The 17,434-nt window shown below is 39.5% G+C and overlaps 1 protein-coding gene across 5 annotated transcripts in view; it reads left to right on the plus strand.

The window, feature by feature from the left end:
• The window catches only part of LOC130141866 (sorting nexin-2-like), a 49,340-nt gene extending 38,862 nt beyond the window's left edge, over positions 1-10,478 (plus strand). For 3 of the 5 annotated variants that reach the window (XM_056323106.1, XM_056323107.1, XM_056323105.1), the window contains 5 exons: positions 3,726-3,931; positions 5,980-6,123; positions 8,847-8,927; positions 9,038-9,109; positions 9,974-10,478. In XM_056323106.1, coding sequence (XP_056179081.1) covers positions 3,726-3,931; positions 5,980-6,123; positions 8,847-8,927; positions 9,038-9,109; positions 9,974-10,024 — 554 coding nt within the window. In that variant the 3' untranslated portion in view covers positions 10,025-10,478. Of the gene's footprint in view, positions 1-3,725; positions 3,932-5,979; positions 6,124-6,842; positions 8,822-8,846; positions 8,928-9,037; positions 9,110-9,973 lie in introns of those variants that run through there. The other 2 variants (XM_056323109.1, XM_056323108.1) reach the window with 2 other exon arrangements.
• Positions 10,479-17,434: the final 6,956 nt, after the last annotated feature.

The raw sequence follows: 17,434 nt of genomic DNA on the forward strand, positions 1-17,434 counted from the left end.
GTTGTTAGTACTTTAACCAACTATTATTCTGTAGAATTAGGAACAGTGAATTTATAGTATCTTTGGCAAAATGTGCCATTAATGTTCTGTGTGAGATTCCAGAGTGGTGAAAGATTTAAAACAGCAATTTTTGTATATTGGGTCTGGCTGAGCCCCATAGCAGCCCTCACATTGCTGTGCTTGAACTGGTAGCTAGAAAGGTGGTGATAATGTACCAGTGTCTTGGCTACTGCTGAGCAGTGCTCACACAGCATCAAGGCTGTCGCACCAACATTCCTCCCTCCTCACCAGTAGGCTGGGGGTGGGCAAGATCTTGGGAGGGGACATAGCCAGGACAGCTGACCCAAAGTGACCAATGGGATATTCCATACCATGTGATGTCTGCTCAGATATAAAAGCTAAGAGAAAGGAGGAGGAAGGGGGGCCTTCACTATTTACAATGTTTGTCTTGCGGAGCAACTGCTATGTGTACTGAAGCCCTGCTTCCTGGGAAGTGGCTGAACATCACCTGCTGATGGGAAGTAGAGAATAACATCTTTTGGTTTCCTTTGCTTCTGCATGTGCAACCTTTGCTAGTTCTTCATTAAACTGCCTTTATCTTGACCCACAAAGTTTTTCTCATCTTATTTTCTCCCCCCTCTTTTGCTGAGGAGGGGAGTAATAGAGTGGCGTGGTAGGCATCTGGCATCCAGCCAAGGTCAACCCACCACAGTTTGTAATCACTGATTTGTTTTTACAGATCCATGTGGTTCTTAAATTGGATTAATTATAAACTCTGGTTTGTGTCTGGTTGTAGACCAGAGTATAGTCACAATGGCTTGTTTCTCCCACCCATGTTGAATTTGTATGTTCAGGCATTGTAATGCACCATGGGCTTTTAACATATGAATGTGCCTTAAAAGGTTGGGTTTGATAAGTTGGAGGGTTGGGAAGTGAGTTTGTCAATTTAGGTTGGTACCAAGGCATTTTAGGAACAGGTTCAGCTAACCACCCAGAATTAGTATCTGAAGACTGAGGATGGTGTAAATAATACCAGCAGTTTGATTCATTACCCATTTGAGAGACTATGCTAATGAACTGAATGACATGATTATTGTTCCAGTCATGAAATAAGGAGAAGCAGGGTACAAATAAGGATAAGTACAGTGGGTGCTATGATCATAATTTTCCTGCAGTTGGAATTTCCACAAAGGTAAAGTGATGATTCCTTAGGTATATTCCAGGTTTATTCAGGCCAAAGAATCCATCCAAGTATAGTTCATTACCTGAAGTGATAAGAAATTATCTGGCCTTGGAAATTATTCAAGCCTCAGTGATAGTTAAAGGGAGTCCCCATTTAGAAATGGTTTTCCATATGCCCTTTTCTCAGGGAGTTAGTAAAATGTCAGATATTTTAACCATTGAAAGGTAGTTAATAAGAACAGTATATCACCCTGAGAAAAGTGACAGGCTTATAGTGGGGGTTTTAAAGGTTTTGTTGGCTGGAGAGCAGAAAAATGAACCCATTCCACCAGGCATCTGGTGGGTGTCTGTTGGTTATTTAAGTGTTGGACAGCTTCAGGTAGGGCTTTACCCCATTTTCCTGTATATAAATTTTACTCTAGAGTTTTAGTAGACCATTCCATTATATTAGGGTCTGTAGGGCAGGTGGAACACCCAGGCAACTCCATTATGTTCATGCCATTCTTGTACAATTTTATTTTTGAAATGAGAGCTGATGTCAGACTGCACAGCAGAAGGCATGGGAGTGTCAACAAACCATCTGTTAAGTCTTGCCACAGTGGTAAGACCATCAGCTTTCCTGCAAGGAAAAACTTTCCCTAAACCTGATATTATTTCAACTCCAGTAATGATATAATGCCACCCCTCAGATGTTTGAGGGAGAGGCCTGACATAATCAATTTGCCAAGTGGACCAGGGGACTTATTTTCTATCCCCTATCCATTTGGTCCTGAAAAAGGTAACCTCCTGACTGGGCCCCTGGCATTGTTTCTTCATCAGTTGTTTACAAAAGCCCATTTAGTGTTGCCCTGTATCCAGCTTTTGCCTAACAGAATATCCATGCACAATATATATATTTAGGTTCCCTAGTAGCATTTAGTATTTGGGGTGGGGTATGGGGGGGGTGGCAGGCACAAAAGGGAAGTTCCAATTTTACTTTAACAATTGAATAAGGAACCACTACTCCACTTAATCCGCATACTTATATTTTCTGATGTTTCAGAGGGATGGCTCCAGGACATGATTCTGCTTTAATCATGGATAATTGTGCTCCAGTATCTATGAGAAAATAAGTTTTTAACTTATTTACTATGGCCTCTGTCAGCCCAAGTCCCTGGTCTAGTTTCCCTAATACTGCTTTCTGATAGGAGACAAATCAGGATATTTTTGAAGTTTGAAGGGATTTCCCTGTATGGGAGGAGCACTAGGCAAAGGTGTAGATAACTTTTCCTCCTGTTCTCTTTTGTTTGCTAGCAATTTTAGTTTCTGAGAGAAGAAATGTCCATAAGCTTAATATTTTAATCACCTATGTAGCTGTTTTATCAATACTGCTTTCCATCAGATGATTTACTTTTTTTGTATAAATTAAATACAATTTTGATTTGTAGTACATGAAAGACCATAAATGTACCTTCTGACACAGATGCATTATGTTTAAGTATGGGTTCACCTTTCAACTCTGCCCTTTTAAAAGTACATGAACGTGTCTTAAGTTGCTTTCTTATACCTCTACCAGGAATTACTCTCTGTAGAGGCAGATGTCTCTGAGATCAGATGTCCTCAAGGTTAGAGAGTATTTTAAGAAGTAATGAAAATGGGAATGTATCTGATTACTGCTGATTTGACACCTGCTCTTAGATTTCAAGAAATGCTTTTTTTTAAAGAGTGGTATTTAAATTGTGATAGTTTTAAATATCTGAAGACTTTTCTTCTACAAATTTCTGGTGTTCTGATGATTCTACAAAAGCAGCAGTTATAAACAAATCTGTGCCTTCAATCCTTAACTAAGTTGGATTGAGATTTTGTTCAAAGATCCTTCATAGCAGTCCACATTGTACACGATGACTTAACGTGAGGCTTGATAAGAGAGTTGTGAAAGTTTGTTAATGAATAAGCTCAAAACTTCGGCTTTGTGGATGGCAGCCACACAATCACGTGCTTTTTTTTTTTTTTCTTCTTAAGGCCTGTCAAAACATTACAATATATTGCAGTATACACAGTTTTGTTAGATACTTTAGCCAATACAACAGTGTAATGGAAGCAAATTCCACTCTGGTGTTGATGTTCTCATTGAATAATATTTTTCTTCTTCCCCCTCCTCTACAACTATATGGAATAACTTCACTACAGACCAATTAAGATTGCCTTGAATTTGCTGTATAGGTGACTTTTGTTTTGTGGGCTTGGACTTTTTTCTGAACTAAGCAGTTGGATAATACTGTAGTGACAGCTTCTTCCATGTATTTTGCAAGACACAATAGGCATCATGTAACAGGCTGAGAAAATAATTTACTGATGATGGAGAATTTTGGGTGCACTATGTTCTCCTAAATGTGGCTTCATTATGATCTCCTTGTGTATTGTGAGCTTAGGAAGTATAGTTTATATTTTTTGGTTGGTAAAGTTAGGGTTGCTGTAGGGCAGAGGTCTGCTTGGTTGATCTATCTTGAAGAATAACATAACAAATTAACTTTGTTATACTGGATGTCACTCCTGTATTTCAGAGCTTTCAGCCAACACAGCTGCCTTTGCTAAAAGTGCTGCTATGTTAGGTAATTCTGAGGACCACACTGCTCTATCTAGAGCTTTGTCTCAGCTTGCAGAGGTTGAGGAGAAGATAGATCATTTGCATCAAGAACAAGCTTTTTCTGATTTTTATGTGTTCTCAGAACTGCTTGGTGACTACATTCGTCTTATTGCTGCAGTAAAAGTAAGTACTGCTATTGGGGAAAAATACTTAATTTCTGTTTAGGATCACACTTTTCAGGTTGTATATTTAAGGTAAATGGCCAGGTTGGATGGAGTTTTGAGCAATCTGGTCTAGTGGAAGGTGTCCCTGCCCATGGCAGGGGGGTTGGAACTAAATGATCTTTAAGGTCCCTTCCAACCCAAACCATTCTATGATTCTATGAATGTTTATGTGCATTTGCACACTTTATTACACAGTTAAGACTTGCTGAGTTTTTGCCTGAAGTTCCAATAGAGTAAAATGAATGAATCAATGATAAATTGTTGTGACAGAAAATGGGTATGGATTAATAGGATCCAGACAAAATCTGAATGGTGAATATCTTCTAATTAGATCAATATTAATTGTGCAGAGTATTTAGGGACACCATACTAGTTAGTATGATGTACATGTTTCTTTCAGGTAACTGATTTTTACAGTATACTCATAAAATGTGTTCAAGAACATAATTTGGCCATAGTAGATAATCAACAGTAAATAAGTAAATTTCAGTAAATAAGGAACAAATATCACTTGTGGATCTACATCTCATTAAAGAAAGTATTCAAATTTTGGTGTACAGCATGATTTTTGACATGGGGAGGGGTTGTATTGGGTTTATGTGGCAAGGTTTTGGTAGCAGGGGGGCTGCCAGGGGTGGCCTCTGTGAAAAGAGGCCAGGGGCTGCCCTGTGCCAGACACAGCTGGTTCCAGACAGCTCCCCAATGGACTCACCACTGGTCAAAGCTGAGCCAATCAGCAAAGCTGGTGGTACCTCTGCGATAACATATATAAGAACGGACAAATTGCTGCTCAGCAGAGTGTAGGTGTGAGGGGGAAGTGTAAGAAACAATCCTGCAGACACCAAGGTCAGAGGAGAAGAAGGAGGAGGCACTCCGGGTGCTGGAACAGGTGTTTATTTCCCTGCAGCCTGTGGAGAGGACCATGCCTGAGCAAGTAGATATGCTCTGAAGGAAGCTGCAGTCCCGGAGAGCCCACATAGGAGCAGGCTCCTGACAGGAACTGTGGCTTGTGGGGAGGAGTCTGTGCAGGAGCAGTTCTTGAAGGACTGCAGGTCCAGGGGAAGGACTCCTGCTGGAGCAGGGGAAAAGTGTGAGGAGGAAGAAGTGGCATGGAGAAACTGTTATGAACTGACTGCACACACACACACCCATCCCTCCTGTGGTGCTCAAGCAGGGGGGAGGTAGAGGAGTTGAGAATGAAGGAGTGAAGTTGAGCCTGGGAAGGAGTGAGTGGGGGGTTTAGGTTTTGTCTTTCTCACCATCCTACTCTGTTTTTAATTGTCAATAAAATAATCTTCCCCAAATTGAGTCAGTTTTGCCTGTGATAATTGGTAAGTAATCTCCCTGTCTTTATCCTGATCCACAAGCTTTTCTCATTTCATTTTTCCCCCTGTCCTGTTGAGGAGGGGGAATGAGAGAACAGCTGTGGGTGGGGGTCTGGCAGCCAGACAAGGGTCAACCCATCACAGGGGTATCTAAGAATTTTATCCAGAAATATCTTTGAACTTGTCAGGCTGGGAATATATTTTTACATACATATATATACACATAATATATATAGTTATAGTCTATATGTTATTATATATAATATATATAATACATACTGTATGAAAATGTATACTTTAATTCTACTACCTACATCCATTACTAACAAAAATTACTGCCAGTTATGTGTATAGTCAATGAAAAAATTTACTAGAATCTGTATTTAGAGAAGTACTTGTGCATTATAGTGCTTTGCAGTGGTCACTTTGGTAGTATTGTGATGGGACAAGGAACACAAAATAATTTGGAGCACCAAGATGTCTGCTCTAAAGAGGCTTCTTGAATGCCCTCTGTTAGTTTTAGATGGTATTTAGCTGTGCAAGCATACTGCCAAATAAGTCCAAGACAGTGAAGTTTCTTTTGAGTACACTTGTTCCAGTTTTGTCTAGAAATATCTTTTCCTAATAGGAATTTAGGTAGCTTTAACAATTTAAATTGCTTAACAAATACCCATACTTACAGGGTGTGTTTGATCATCGAATGAAATGCTGGCAGAAATGGCAAGATGCTCAGATCATTTTACAAAAAAAATGTGAAGCTGAAGCAAAGCTCCAACTTGCCAACAGACTTGATAAACTGCAACAAGCTAAAGATGATATAAAAGAGGTAACGTTGTCAAGTCTTTATATTATTCTGGAGGCCAGGCTTTTTGTACAGATTCATTCAGTTTCCATTAATGCACTATTTTATACAATTTTTGTTTATAAATCATGTATTTGCTATTTTCCATATTTACTGAAATTGCTAAAAGGAATTTATTTAAAATGAGATGTGCACAATTGTTACCCATTATGAGATATGTAAGGCAGTCAAATATTGTCTCTAGAGTCTAGGAGATGGGAGGAGGGGGACATGAAAAAGTTTAAAAATGCTTTAACTGTTGCAGATTACTTGGGTAGTCAGAAGAACATCTCTTGGCTTCTAAAGCTAAAATCTAGCTAAAAAGACTGAGGAGCGTTGTCATGTTTTGCTTAATAATCTAGCATATCTACTTACTTTTTTTAAAAAACCAACATATTAGATTTTTATTGAAAATATGTTTAAGTTGCATAAATTATATACTTTTTCTAACATGCTTCACTAAGGAAATAGAAGAGGTAGGACAGATTAATTATTTAACATTAATGCATTCTAGTTATGCACCACTATTTTCTCATGAAATAATGGAGAACGTTGCAGATTTCAATTTCTTATGTACTTTATTTCATTTGGCTGCTTCACTGGTCCCTAACCCAAGCTGCTTTGATCTTTCTGCACTTCAATATATTTTTACATACAGTGTTGAAGTTGCTCATTAACATGGCTTTCTTTTTTTCTTTAAAAAGGCCCTTGTTGACTGGGGAAAAAAGCGTCACACTTGTGACCACACTCTTGCTGGTTGGCTCTCTTGATGTCATCCATTCACCATGCAACAAGTGAGCTGGAACTCATTGACAAAACTAATTCCTGAGTGTTTGGAGTAGTAGGAAATCCTCAATAACCCTTTTTCATTCTTAATATAAAAAGAATTAATGATGTTGTTCCTGAAGGATTTATTTTTCCTGCTTTATCATGTGTTTAGAGAAGGTTGTTAGTAAACCCAGAGTTTGAATATGCTGGCAGAAGATTATTGCTTCCACTGAAATATATTCAGAATCACTGAATTCTTTAATAGTAGTCCTTTTGACAGAGAGATCAAAAAGTGGAAGCTTATGTAGCTTGAACTTCATCTATGACTCTGTTCCTTTGTGCAGATAAAATGTAAAAGAGTAGTCCTCAAAACAGCATATTAAACAAGGGGAAGATTTTTTTCCTTGTCAGAAACTGTAAGATGGCAAACTTATCCAGTGATAATTCCTATGAACCCTGGTGTTTAGATATGATGAAACTGGGATGTAAGTCCATAGGCCTATAGAGGCTTTTTCTGAAGTTTCGGGCATGTCTTGGCTGTTGTAATAGGAAGGCATAAGTTATTTCAAAGCAGTCTTAATCTTTTTTCCTGGACTGAATTTTATATTGTTTTAATTATTGGCTAATTTTCCAGGCTGTGCACATATATTAGTGTTTCCCTGAAGCACATCTGGTTATGACTTATTGCATATCTCCATAAGCGTACATCTAAAAAGACAGTAAGGGAACTTTGAATAAATACAGACTAAATCCATAAATATCTCAAGATATTTATTTGAATAGATGTTCATTACATATCATGACAGTAAGATGACACTGCACCACAAAATGCTCTTGGGATTAAATAGCACCACTAGATTGCTAGCAAGAATATACTATATTAATGTATGTTGCTTCCTGGCTGCTTTTTTCTGAGGAAGATAACTGTTACCAGATCTATTGGCTCCCATAATTCAGTTATTATGTTGGGATTAACAGATATAGTTGCATTTTAGAATGTCTGTTAGCATGCATATTCCTGAAGTGTCAGGATGATAGCTTTTTTCATAATATACTTACACAGATGGTTTAAATTTAGCAATATAATAGTTGCATAAAAGCAGGTGCAAAGGAAAGTCTAGTAATGATAAGGTAACATAGCTGGTGATGCTTTCTTAATTGTGTAGCTGGATGTCTTTTGACATAAAATAAGGATAAATATGACCAAGTGTTTTGTAGTATTGATATTAATGTCTTGTTCCCAGTATGACAAAACCCTTCAAGCACCTTTACTTCCTCTCAGTTTTTCTTCTGTTCTTACCTGCATTTTTTTATTTTCATTATTCTTCCTGCTGTCTTTTAAAACGGTCCCCACTGAGCAAGAGAGCTTGTGCTTTGGCTTGCCTAAATAACATACATTCTGACCAATAAACACATCCTTGTTAGCTTGTCATCTGCAGCAGAAATATGACAAAGATAAGCATTTACTTGACCATAGGCAGATATGAAGATTTAATAATCTCTTCTGTGAATAGGAAAGTACAGGCAACTATTTTTTAAGACTTTTTCACATTTGAACAGGTAAGAAAACTTAAAGGTTTAAGTTCCTTTTATAGCAGTGTTTGTAAAGGAAATAACTAATAAAGCTTTAGAGGTACTTTTCTTTGCTAAAAATCTTTAAATTTTTTGTTACTAAATATTCATTAATAACAATGTAAAGATATTTTTATATGTGGTATACAGATAACATTACCTTAGATATATCATTGTTTTAACTGACCTGATTACATCCTTCTCTATAAATTGTTGTTTTGAAATTACTGAGACTTCCCTTTATGTCAAAAAACAAATAGGTGCTTTTCAACTCTTGATGACTATCACTAATATACAAAAAAAAGTTCAGATACCAATAGACTGAACAGAGAATGCAGTTTTAGCTCTGCATGTTTTTCCTTTGCCAGTGGAAGACAAAAGTTCAGCAAGGGGAAAAAGATTTTGAACATATCTCCAAAACCATCCGTGAGGAAGTGCAAAGATTTGAGGCACGTATAATTTTGTCCAAATAAATGACAGTTTTGCTTTAGATATATTGATGTTCCAAGCAAACTTGGTTAAGAGGTTAATCTGCCATAATTATTTACTTTATTAACAGAGGGAACGAGTGAAAGACTTTAAAACTGTTATTATCAAGTACTTAGAATCATTAGTGCAAACACAACAGCAGGTAAGAAACTTTAAATTTTTTTGTACAAGTTTATATGTTCCATATTATGTTAGTTTAAAAAGGCAGTTTCTAAAACAGAGAACTAACTCTAGTCTGTAATATATTGCAGGAGAACATAGTCATTCCTGTTTTCCAGCTATTAATGTTCTCACTTGCATAGCCCTAATTCAGGGGAGCAAGAGAGAAGCTTTGTCAGGGAAGTGGGAGGGGAGTGGAGGGTCTTGTCTATTCAGGTAATACTTTTACTTGTAGATTGGAGTAAAATGCATTAAATACGTGCTTAGGCTTACTGAAGAGACTTGAATACCCAAATGCTTATCTGCTTTAAAAAAAAATTATTTAATATTATACAGCAGTAAAACAGCTTTCAGTGACTCAGAAGTAGGCCTGGTTCATAGAATCATTTACGTTGGAAAAGACCTTTAAGATCATCCAGTCCAATTGTTAAACCCCAAATGAGTGTCTGGAATCTTTCCTTTTTTCAATCTGGGGATATAACCATCCAGCTTTTGTTTTAAATAAAAATAAAATAATTTAAAAACAAAACACCTTTAGAGGTAAGAATGGCAAATTCACTGTGCAAACAAATTCTGTATAACTATATCCTGCGGCAATGTGCTCAGTGTGTTAAAAATAACTGTTTGCGTGAGCAAATTTGTGTATTTATTACTTGTTGGGTTTTTTGCATCATGTAACAATGTGGGTGGATAATTAATGAATGGATAATGTGAATGGCAGCATCTGTGTTCTTACTTTGTCCAGTGGAGACAAATTGAGTACAAGAGAAGGAAAGTGTATGTGTGTTCTTTTCCGTTGTTCTGTACTTAAAGTAAGGTGTGGGGTTTTTTTTTCCTTCTCTGCAAGCTAATAAAATATTGGGAGGCATTCCTACCTGAAGCCAAATCAATCGCCTAAAAGAAGACTATTCCAAATAACAAGAGACTCTGGATGTTTGTCCTGGATAAAAACTAAATTCCACACTGAAATCACTTCAAAATCATCCAAATAAGCCAATATATATTTTATGAATTAACACGTAGTAGGTTTATATATCACATTTTATTAACAAGCTGCATGTCATGACCCTCTTTGAAGTGGACTGTGGCATGATATTCTGCAATACATTGCTGAATTGAGCACTATTGTGTCTTAATACTTGTGCCAATATGTGCACTGTAAGGCCAGAAAGAAGATATTTTTGGTTTTTGCAATAGTGTTCTGTAGTATATTTACCTGATCTTTGAAACGAATCTGATTCCACTGATTATTGTTCACTTACACATTTCTGTACAAAATCATGTTTCTGTGATCATGATAATAAAGAAATGTATCTTGTGAAACATTAAACTCTTATTTTTGTTTCTCTAGATATTTACTGGTGTTCTTAAAAGTAGCATTTATAACAGATTGAGATTATATCAAAGACAGTAACAGACAGAATCATAGAATGGTTTGGGTTGGAAGGGATCTTTTAGAGATTATCTACTCCAGCTTCCTTGTAGTGCATTAGTTATCATGTGTTGAGTATGCCAGTTTCACACAATATCATTTGCTTGCAAATGGGCCTGGCCTCTGTACCCTGAGGCATGTTCTTTGGTATCTGACTCTTGGCCTGTGATTTGTCCTGTCTCTAGTGCTATCAGCATAAGGTAATTTTAATAGATTCTGATAGCTTGCGTTGCACAACAGATTGTGTCAGGTAGCTTTCTATGGCATGTAACATGGTATGGACCCTCATCATGTTGACAGCCAAACAAAGAGTATGGAAAAATAAGAACCCTGTTTAGAGTGGTATTTAATTGCCCCCCCCCCCCCCCCCCCCTTCTTGACACCCTGCTGTGGAGAACTTTGCTAACTCAACAGGTTCAAAAACTTAGCTGTTTAACAAAGCAATGTTATATGTGCTTAATAATTGTTCACAGGTAGAATATATAGTAAAAAAAAAAAAAGCCAGGGGCATTGTTTATCCCTATTCAAAAAGAAAAATGCTCAAGAGATGTAAAAAAAGTTATCTCCAGGGAATAAGCTATGTATTTTATTATTTTTACACCCCCCCTCAGTATTTAAGTTGGTGTATGAGGCAACGATTTCATAGCAGGCAGGAGGGCTGCAGGGGTGGCCTCTGTGGGAAGAGACCAGGGGCTGCCCCTGTGCTGGACACAGCTGGTTCCAGACAGCTCTGTAACAGACCCGCCACAGGCCAAAGCTGAGCCCATCAGCAAAGCTTGTGGTGCCTCTGAAAAGAAACTGTAGAAAAGGCCAGACAGTGAGAGGAGGAGGGAACACCAAGGTCAGAGGAGGAGGATGCAGTGTTCAATGGCAGAGTAGATATTTCCTGCAGCACGTGGAGGACTTGTGACTGATCTGTTCTGTATTCCGGAAGGAACTGCAGCCCATGGAGGGCCTATGCTGGAGCAGAACAAAAGTGTGAGAAGAAAGGAATGGCGGAAAGAAACCATTATATACTGAGCAGAACCCCCTTATTCCCCCTGCACTACTCAGAGGTAGTCTGGAGTGAAGTTGGGATGGGGAAAGGGGGGAGGAAAAAGCGTTGTTTTAATGTTTGTCTTTTTGTTTCTGACTACTCAAATCAGTAATTAAATATCTATTTTAATTGGCAATAAATTAAGTTAATTTTCCCTAAGTTGAGTCTGGTTTGTTTGTGATGATAATTGGCAAGCAATCTCCCCATCTTTTTCTTGGCCCAAGAGCTTTCTTGTTCCAGTTCTTCTTATTTTCTCTCCCCCCTGTCTGGCACTGCTGAAGGAGGCATGAGCAAGTTGCTGGGTGGGAGTCTGACTGTTAGCCAAATCTAACCCACCACAGTTGGGTGTTAATTATTTGAAGATAAACCTTTCCCTAAATTATGTTCTTTAACACTATAAAAAAGAAAAAAGCTTGTATAATTCATACAGAAATTTATTTATATGCTCTAGACCAGGGGTCCTCAAACTTTTTAACCAGGGGGCCGGCGCGGATGCAGTGGCAGGCAGTCATCTGCAGCTGCTTGGTTTCCCCCCCCAGCCCCTGGCCGGGGGGTCTGTAAATACCGGGGGCCGGATTGAGGGCCCTGGGGGGCCGTATCCGGCCTGCGGCTGTAGTTTGAGGACCCCTGCTGTAGAATATAGATTTGTGAAGTTCTTGATAAATTTTGATTACATTAGTTATTTGGGAATTGTTAGATAACTAAATCTTTTGACCGTTTAGAATATTTACTTGCATTATGAAATAAGTATATGGCATAATTTTTATTCTTCCATTGATACCACTGAGGTGAGATTATTTTGCCATTGACAGCTCTGATCTTTGCATCATTTCTTCTCATCTGACTTTCTTAATTGATTACTGTTTTATGTTGGAGCCTACAGAATAGCTCTTGAGAATTCTGCTGACACTAATTGATTAATGTGAAGTTGTTAATGTTAGTGATTTCATCTAAGAAACATCCAAAACCATGTCAGCAATCTGTTCTTAAAAACTGCCAGATCATTGAACCTTGTTATTTTGAACATGTTAGTTTGAATTAACAAGGATTTCTCTGGAAAGCAAAAAATGTTTTAGTGAGTCCTGTGCAAAGATCAGATTTTTATTCAACTGTTGTACATTAGTATGGCATACATGACCATGCTTTAAATATTTTATTTTTAAAACTGTTCTTATTACTATTCATGGTTGTTGTGCTTTAACCCTGGCCAGCAAGCAATCCCCATGCAGCCACTTGCTCACTCCCCACCACCCAGAGGGATGGGAAGGAGAATCGGAAAGGAATGTAAAACTCAAGGGTTGAGATAAGAACAGTTTAATAGGTAAAGCAAAAGCCGCACACACAAGCAAAGCAAAGCAAGGAATTCATTCAGCACTTCCCATGGGCAGGCAGGTGTTCAGCCATCCCCAGGAAAGCAGGGCTCCATCAGGCGTAACGGTTACTTGGGAAGACAAACACCATAAATGCCAGATGTCCCCTTCCTTCTTCCCCCAGTTTATATACCCAGCATGACACCATATGGTATGGAATACCTCTTTGGCTAGTTCATGTCACCTGTCCTGGCTGTGTCCCCTCCCAATTTCTTGTGCTGGCAGGGCCCAAGAAACTGAAAAGTCCTTGACTTAGTATAAACATCACCCAGTAACAACCCAAACCGTCAGTGTCCTATCAACATTGTTCTCACATCAGAACCAAAACACAGCACTGCACCATGACGTGCGGAATTAGACTCTATAACTCGAAAGTTATAAAGTAGGTATGTTTATTGCCCATAGGGTCGTCCATATAAAATTTCAAATGGGCTAAGCCCCTCTTTTGCTCTCGGTCTAGTTCGAATTCGTGTAAGAGCTAATGGCAAAGACTGGGGCCAAGTTAGATTTGTTTCTTGGCCTAACTTGACAATCTGTTGTTTGATTAGATGATTCATCTTTTCCACCTGGCCACTCGATTGTGGTCGGTATGGGGTATGTAATTGCCAATCTATTCCTAGATGGTGGCTGATCTGTTGCACTATTCTGGACACAAAATGTGGTCCTCTATCCGAGGACATTACCGCTGGGACTCCAAACCTAGGTATTATCTCTTGGAGTAGTATTTTGGTCACTTCCCAGGCTTTAGCAGTTCTGCACGGGAAGGCTTTTGGCCAACCTGAAAAGGTATCTGTTAGTACCAATAAATATCGATACCCCCCTTTTCTAGGAAGTTCCGAGAAATCGATCTGCCAATGTTGCCCTGGAACATTTCCTCTGCTAATGTTCCCTAGTTTTATTTTATTTGCTGTATTGGGATTATTGTGTAAACACATTTCACATTGCTGAGTCACCTGTTTTATTACAGTATACAAGTTTCACCCTATCAATTTCTGATTTAGACTTTTATATAAAGTATCAGCTCCCCAATGCGTCTTATTAATAATAGGGCTGTGGTCCATATTAAATTGGATGGTACCACTATACGACCATCCCTTAAATAAGTCCACTTATTTATTTTTATTTTATCATTCATGTCCTGAATTACCTTTAAGTTTTCTTTAGAATAGTTTGGCTCTTGATCTGTACTTACAGTTTGGATTTTATCGTCTGGTATTAAGGATAATTCCTCCTTTCCTACCTCCTCTGTTACTCATCTGGCCTCATGGTCGGCCAGGCGGTTTCCAATTTCCAAATCAGTGCCTCAGAGTGGGCCATTCCTCACATCAAGGCCTGGCATGGCACATGTTCCCACCGCTCAACGCCTACTGGGTTGCAGCCAACAGCAGAGCTCAAGATTCTTCTTGGTGGCAAACACAGAGGCCAACCCAGTCTTGCCCTTGACTATGGTAGGAGGCACCTGACCAACCTTATTCCTTGTACTTCGTTGTCAATGCAGTTTCATCTGCACATCCCATAACAAGTCACTGTCATGGCAAAACACACAGATTTACATTAGTAGATCTACTACAGAGTGTATTTTATTTCAGTTTCTCTGCCAATATCCCCACAGCCTTGCTGACCAAGGGATATTGTTTTTATCTGAACTGAGCAAGCCTCCCCCTTATCATTTTACTGTAACAGGTAAAAGCATTTTTCACCTTTCCTGGAATTTATTTTCAGATACACCTGGTTAAAAATTTCTCTTACTTAAGGGAGGTCCTCTTTTCCTCTTTTCTGCTGAATTAAAGATAAGCTCAATATTTCAATTAATTGATCATATTTAACTTTTAATTTCATTTCCCCTTCTTTAAACGTCTAGATGTTCTAATAAATCTCATCCCAACAAAGATTTTGGTGAATTTGGCATTCTTATTTGTTTTCTTAGTTTGTACTTTAAAGGTTTCAGGATGTTTTCCTGGTGGCCAGCAGCTCCCACAACTGTAACAATTTTTATTTTTTTATTTTTTTTTACTGAAGTTTTAACAAATAAGTTGGTTTTGTATTCACTAAAATTCCACCTCATACCCATTCCCTGCCCTAGAGGGGCCGTTACGGTCCTGTTGTACTGCAAATGCTGCAGCAATTGGGGTGACATTGTCAGGTCCTTCTGCTCAATTGTCAGCAACAGCAACCCCCTCCTCCTCACCAGCAGAAGGGTTCGGGTCAGGAGATGCTCTTCCTGCTCTGCAGGTTACACAAGCCTGCCTCTGCAGCAGCACACGCGCGCGCGCACCCCCCCACACACACACACCCCCCCTCAGGTTTTACATACATCAGTACAAGTTTTTAGATCTTACAACGTGTTTCATTCTGGTTGCTCCACAGAAGGAACCGCAACCTGAGCTTTTTAACACAAAAATTTCAACAAGAACATCTTTCTAGTTTAGGTCTCAGTTTTTTCCTATCCTTTTCTAGAGCCACAATCAAAGATCAGGTGATGTTAATCCCGCACTCTTTCTACTGCTAGTACCATAGGATCCCGAGGGGGTACTAATCCACAGTCCTTTTGCCACTCAGGTTTGTCCTGGAGGGCGAAGAACATGTCTGCATACGATACTTCGTCCCATTTTCCTTCTCTTCTCAGACACAACATTAATTGCAGGAGAGTGTTATAATCTAACGTTCCTCCCTCCTGAGGCCATTTCGCATCACTCCCCAATTTATACAAAGGCCACCACTGATTACAATATTTAACCAATGTGAGAAACTATGCACTAGGGCATTGTTTATAAAGATTTATGTTAGGCCCAATGTAAAGGTCAGACAGCAAAAGATATAAACAGCCACAAGATACCGCCTGTGCAAGATAAGATAACCACCAGATGTCCAGGAACCGACAGAAACAGGACAAACTACCCCATATAAGGACATATGAGTGAGGGGTCAGCTATGGGATGAAGGAGGAAGACTTCTTACTTCGGCCTCAACGACCACCAGAAGGCAGAAAACGACCCCCTAACAACAACTGAAGCATGCGCAGAGTACCTCCACTACCTCATGAACACGGGAGTAAAGATGTATAAAAAGGGACTGTTTGAACTGCTCAGGACGGCAGTTGGCGGAGCGCAGACTCCCCTGTCGTCCAGCGCTGTCTTTGCTCATATTCTACTTGCTATAATTAATAAAATTTTAATTGGATTATGATCCGTTGTGGTCTCAATTTATAACAATTTCTGGTGCCGTGACTCGGATAAGGAACGGTGGGCTTTGGTCCTCCGGGGAGGCGCCCCGTGACATTTCGCGGCCCCGCGACCAACAGCTTACTCCAACCTTACCGACGAACCTAAATTCTAGAATAATGAGCAAAGGAGAAACCGGTAAAATCCCATAAAAATTCTGTGCACGGGAGTCCGGACGAAGACGCAGGATGCGTAAGTATATTGCGAATTTGTTCGCGGGTTTGCCGTTCAGGTGGGATTGGGTCTCCTGGAATATAATGAGTGAGAGGTTCGATATACTGAACCAAGCGAGTGCGGACTCTTAAGTACTGCGTTTCCCATCTCCCGCGAGGGACTGGGCCAGGAACAAGGGGAGCGAGTGAGTGTATGTTTGTGGATATTCCAGAAGATGGGGGCGAAGGGCAGCAAGCCTTCGACTCCCATGGGAAGGGTACCCACTGTACCTAAGAATACCCCTCTGGCATATATCTTAGACAATTGGAGATATTTCCCTGGAACCCTAGGGAAAGATAAGCAGAAGATGATAGAATATTGTACTAAGATATGGGGAGGGAAGAAGATTTCTAAAAATGTCTTTTGGCCAGTCTATGGGTCAGAAGAAGATTGGGTAAGACAGCAATTAAACCTCTGGGTTAATAATAAAAAAAAAAAAAAACCTTAACCCAGAGGAGAGTCAATATGCGGAAGTGTGGCTAGAAAGACCGGGAGCTAGACTTTACCCGCTGAATGAAATAAAAACTAAACAAAAGAAAAAGAAGGAAGAGTTAGACGAAACCCTTCTAACCCCCCCTCCTTACATTCCTCCTCCTGCTCCCGCAGCCCCTCCAGAGGTCCCCAGAGCGCCCACTCCCCCACCAGAGTCGGAACAAGGGTCTCCCCCTCTTCCTAGACGCATAACTAGAAGTCAAAAAGGGGCAGCTCAGATGTACCCCCTAAGGGAAATACCCATGGGGGGACCTCAACCTGTGATCGGATATATTTCCGTACCCCTAAACTCGGCTGACCTATGAGATTTTAAAAGAACCGAGATGGGAAACTTAATTGAAGACCCACTCGGAGTGGCAGAAAGATTAAATCAATTTTTGGGACCAAACCTTTATACTTGGGATGAGATGCAATCTATCCTTGGTCAATTATTTACTACCGAGGAAAGAGATATGATTAGACGAGCAGGAATGAGACTGTGGGATGCTCAGCATGCCCAGGGACCCCAAGCAGATATTAAATGGCCACTCCAAAGACCTAATTG

This window comes from Falco biarmicus, chromosome W (genome assembly GCF_023638135.1).
Source record: "Falco biarmicus isolate bFalBia1 chromosome W, bFalBia1.pri, whole genome shotgun sequence".
Classification (NCBI taxonomy): Eukaryota; Metazoa; Chordata; class Aves; order Falconiformes; family Falconidae; genus Falco; species Falco biarmicus.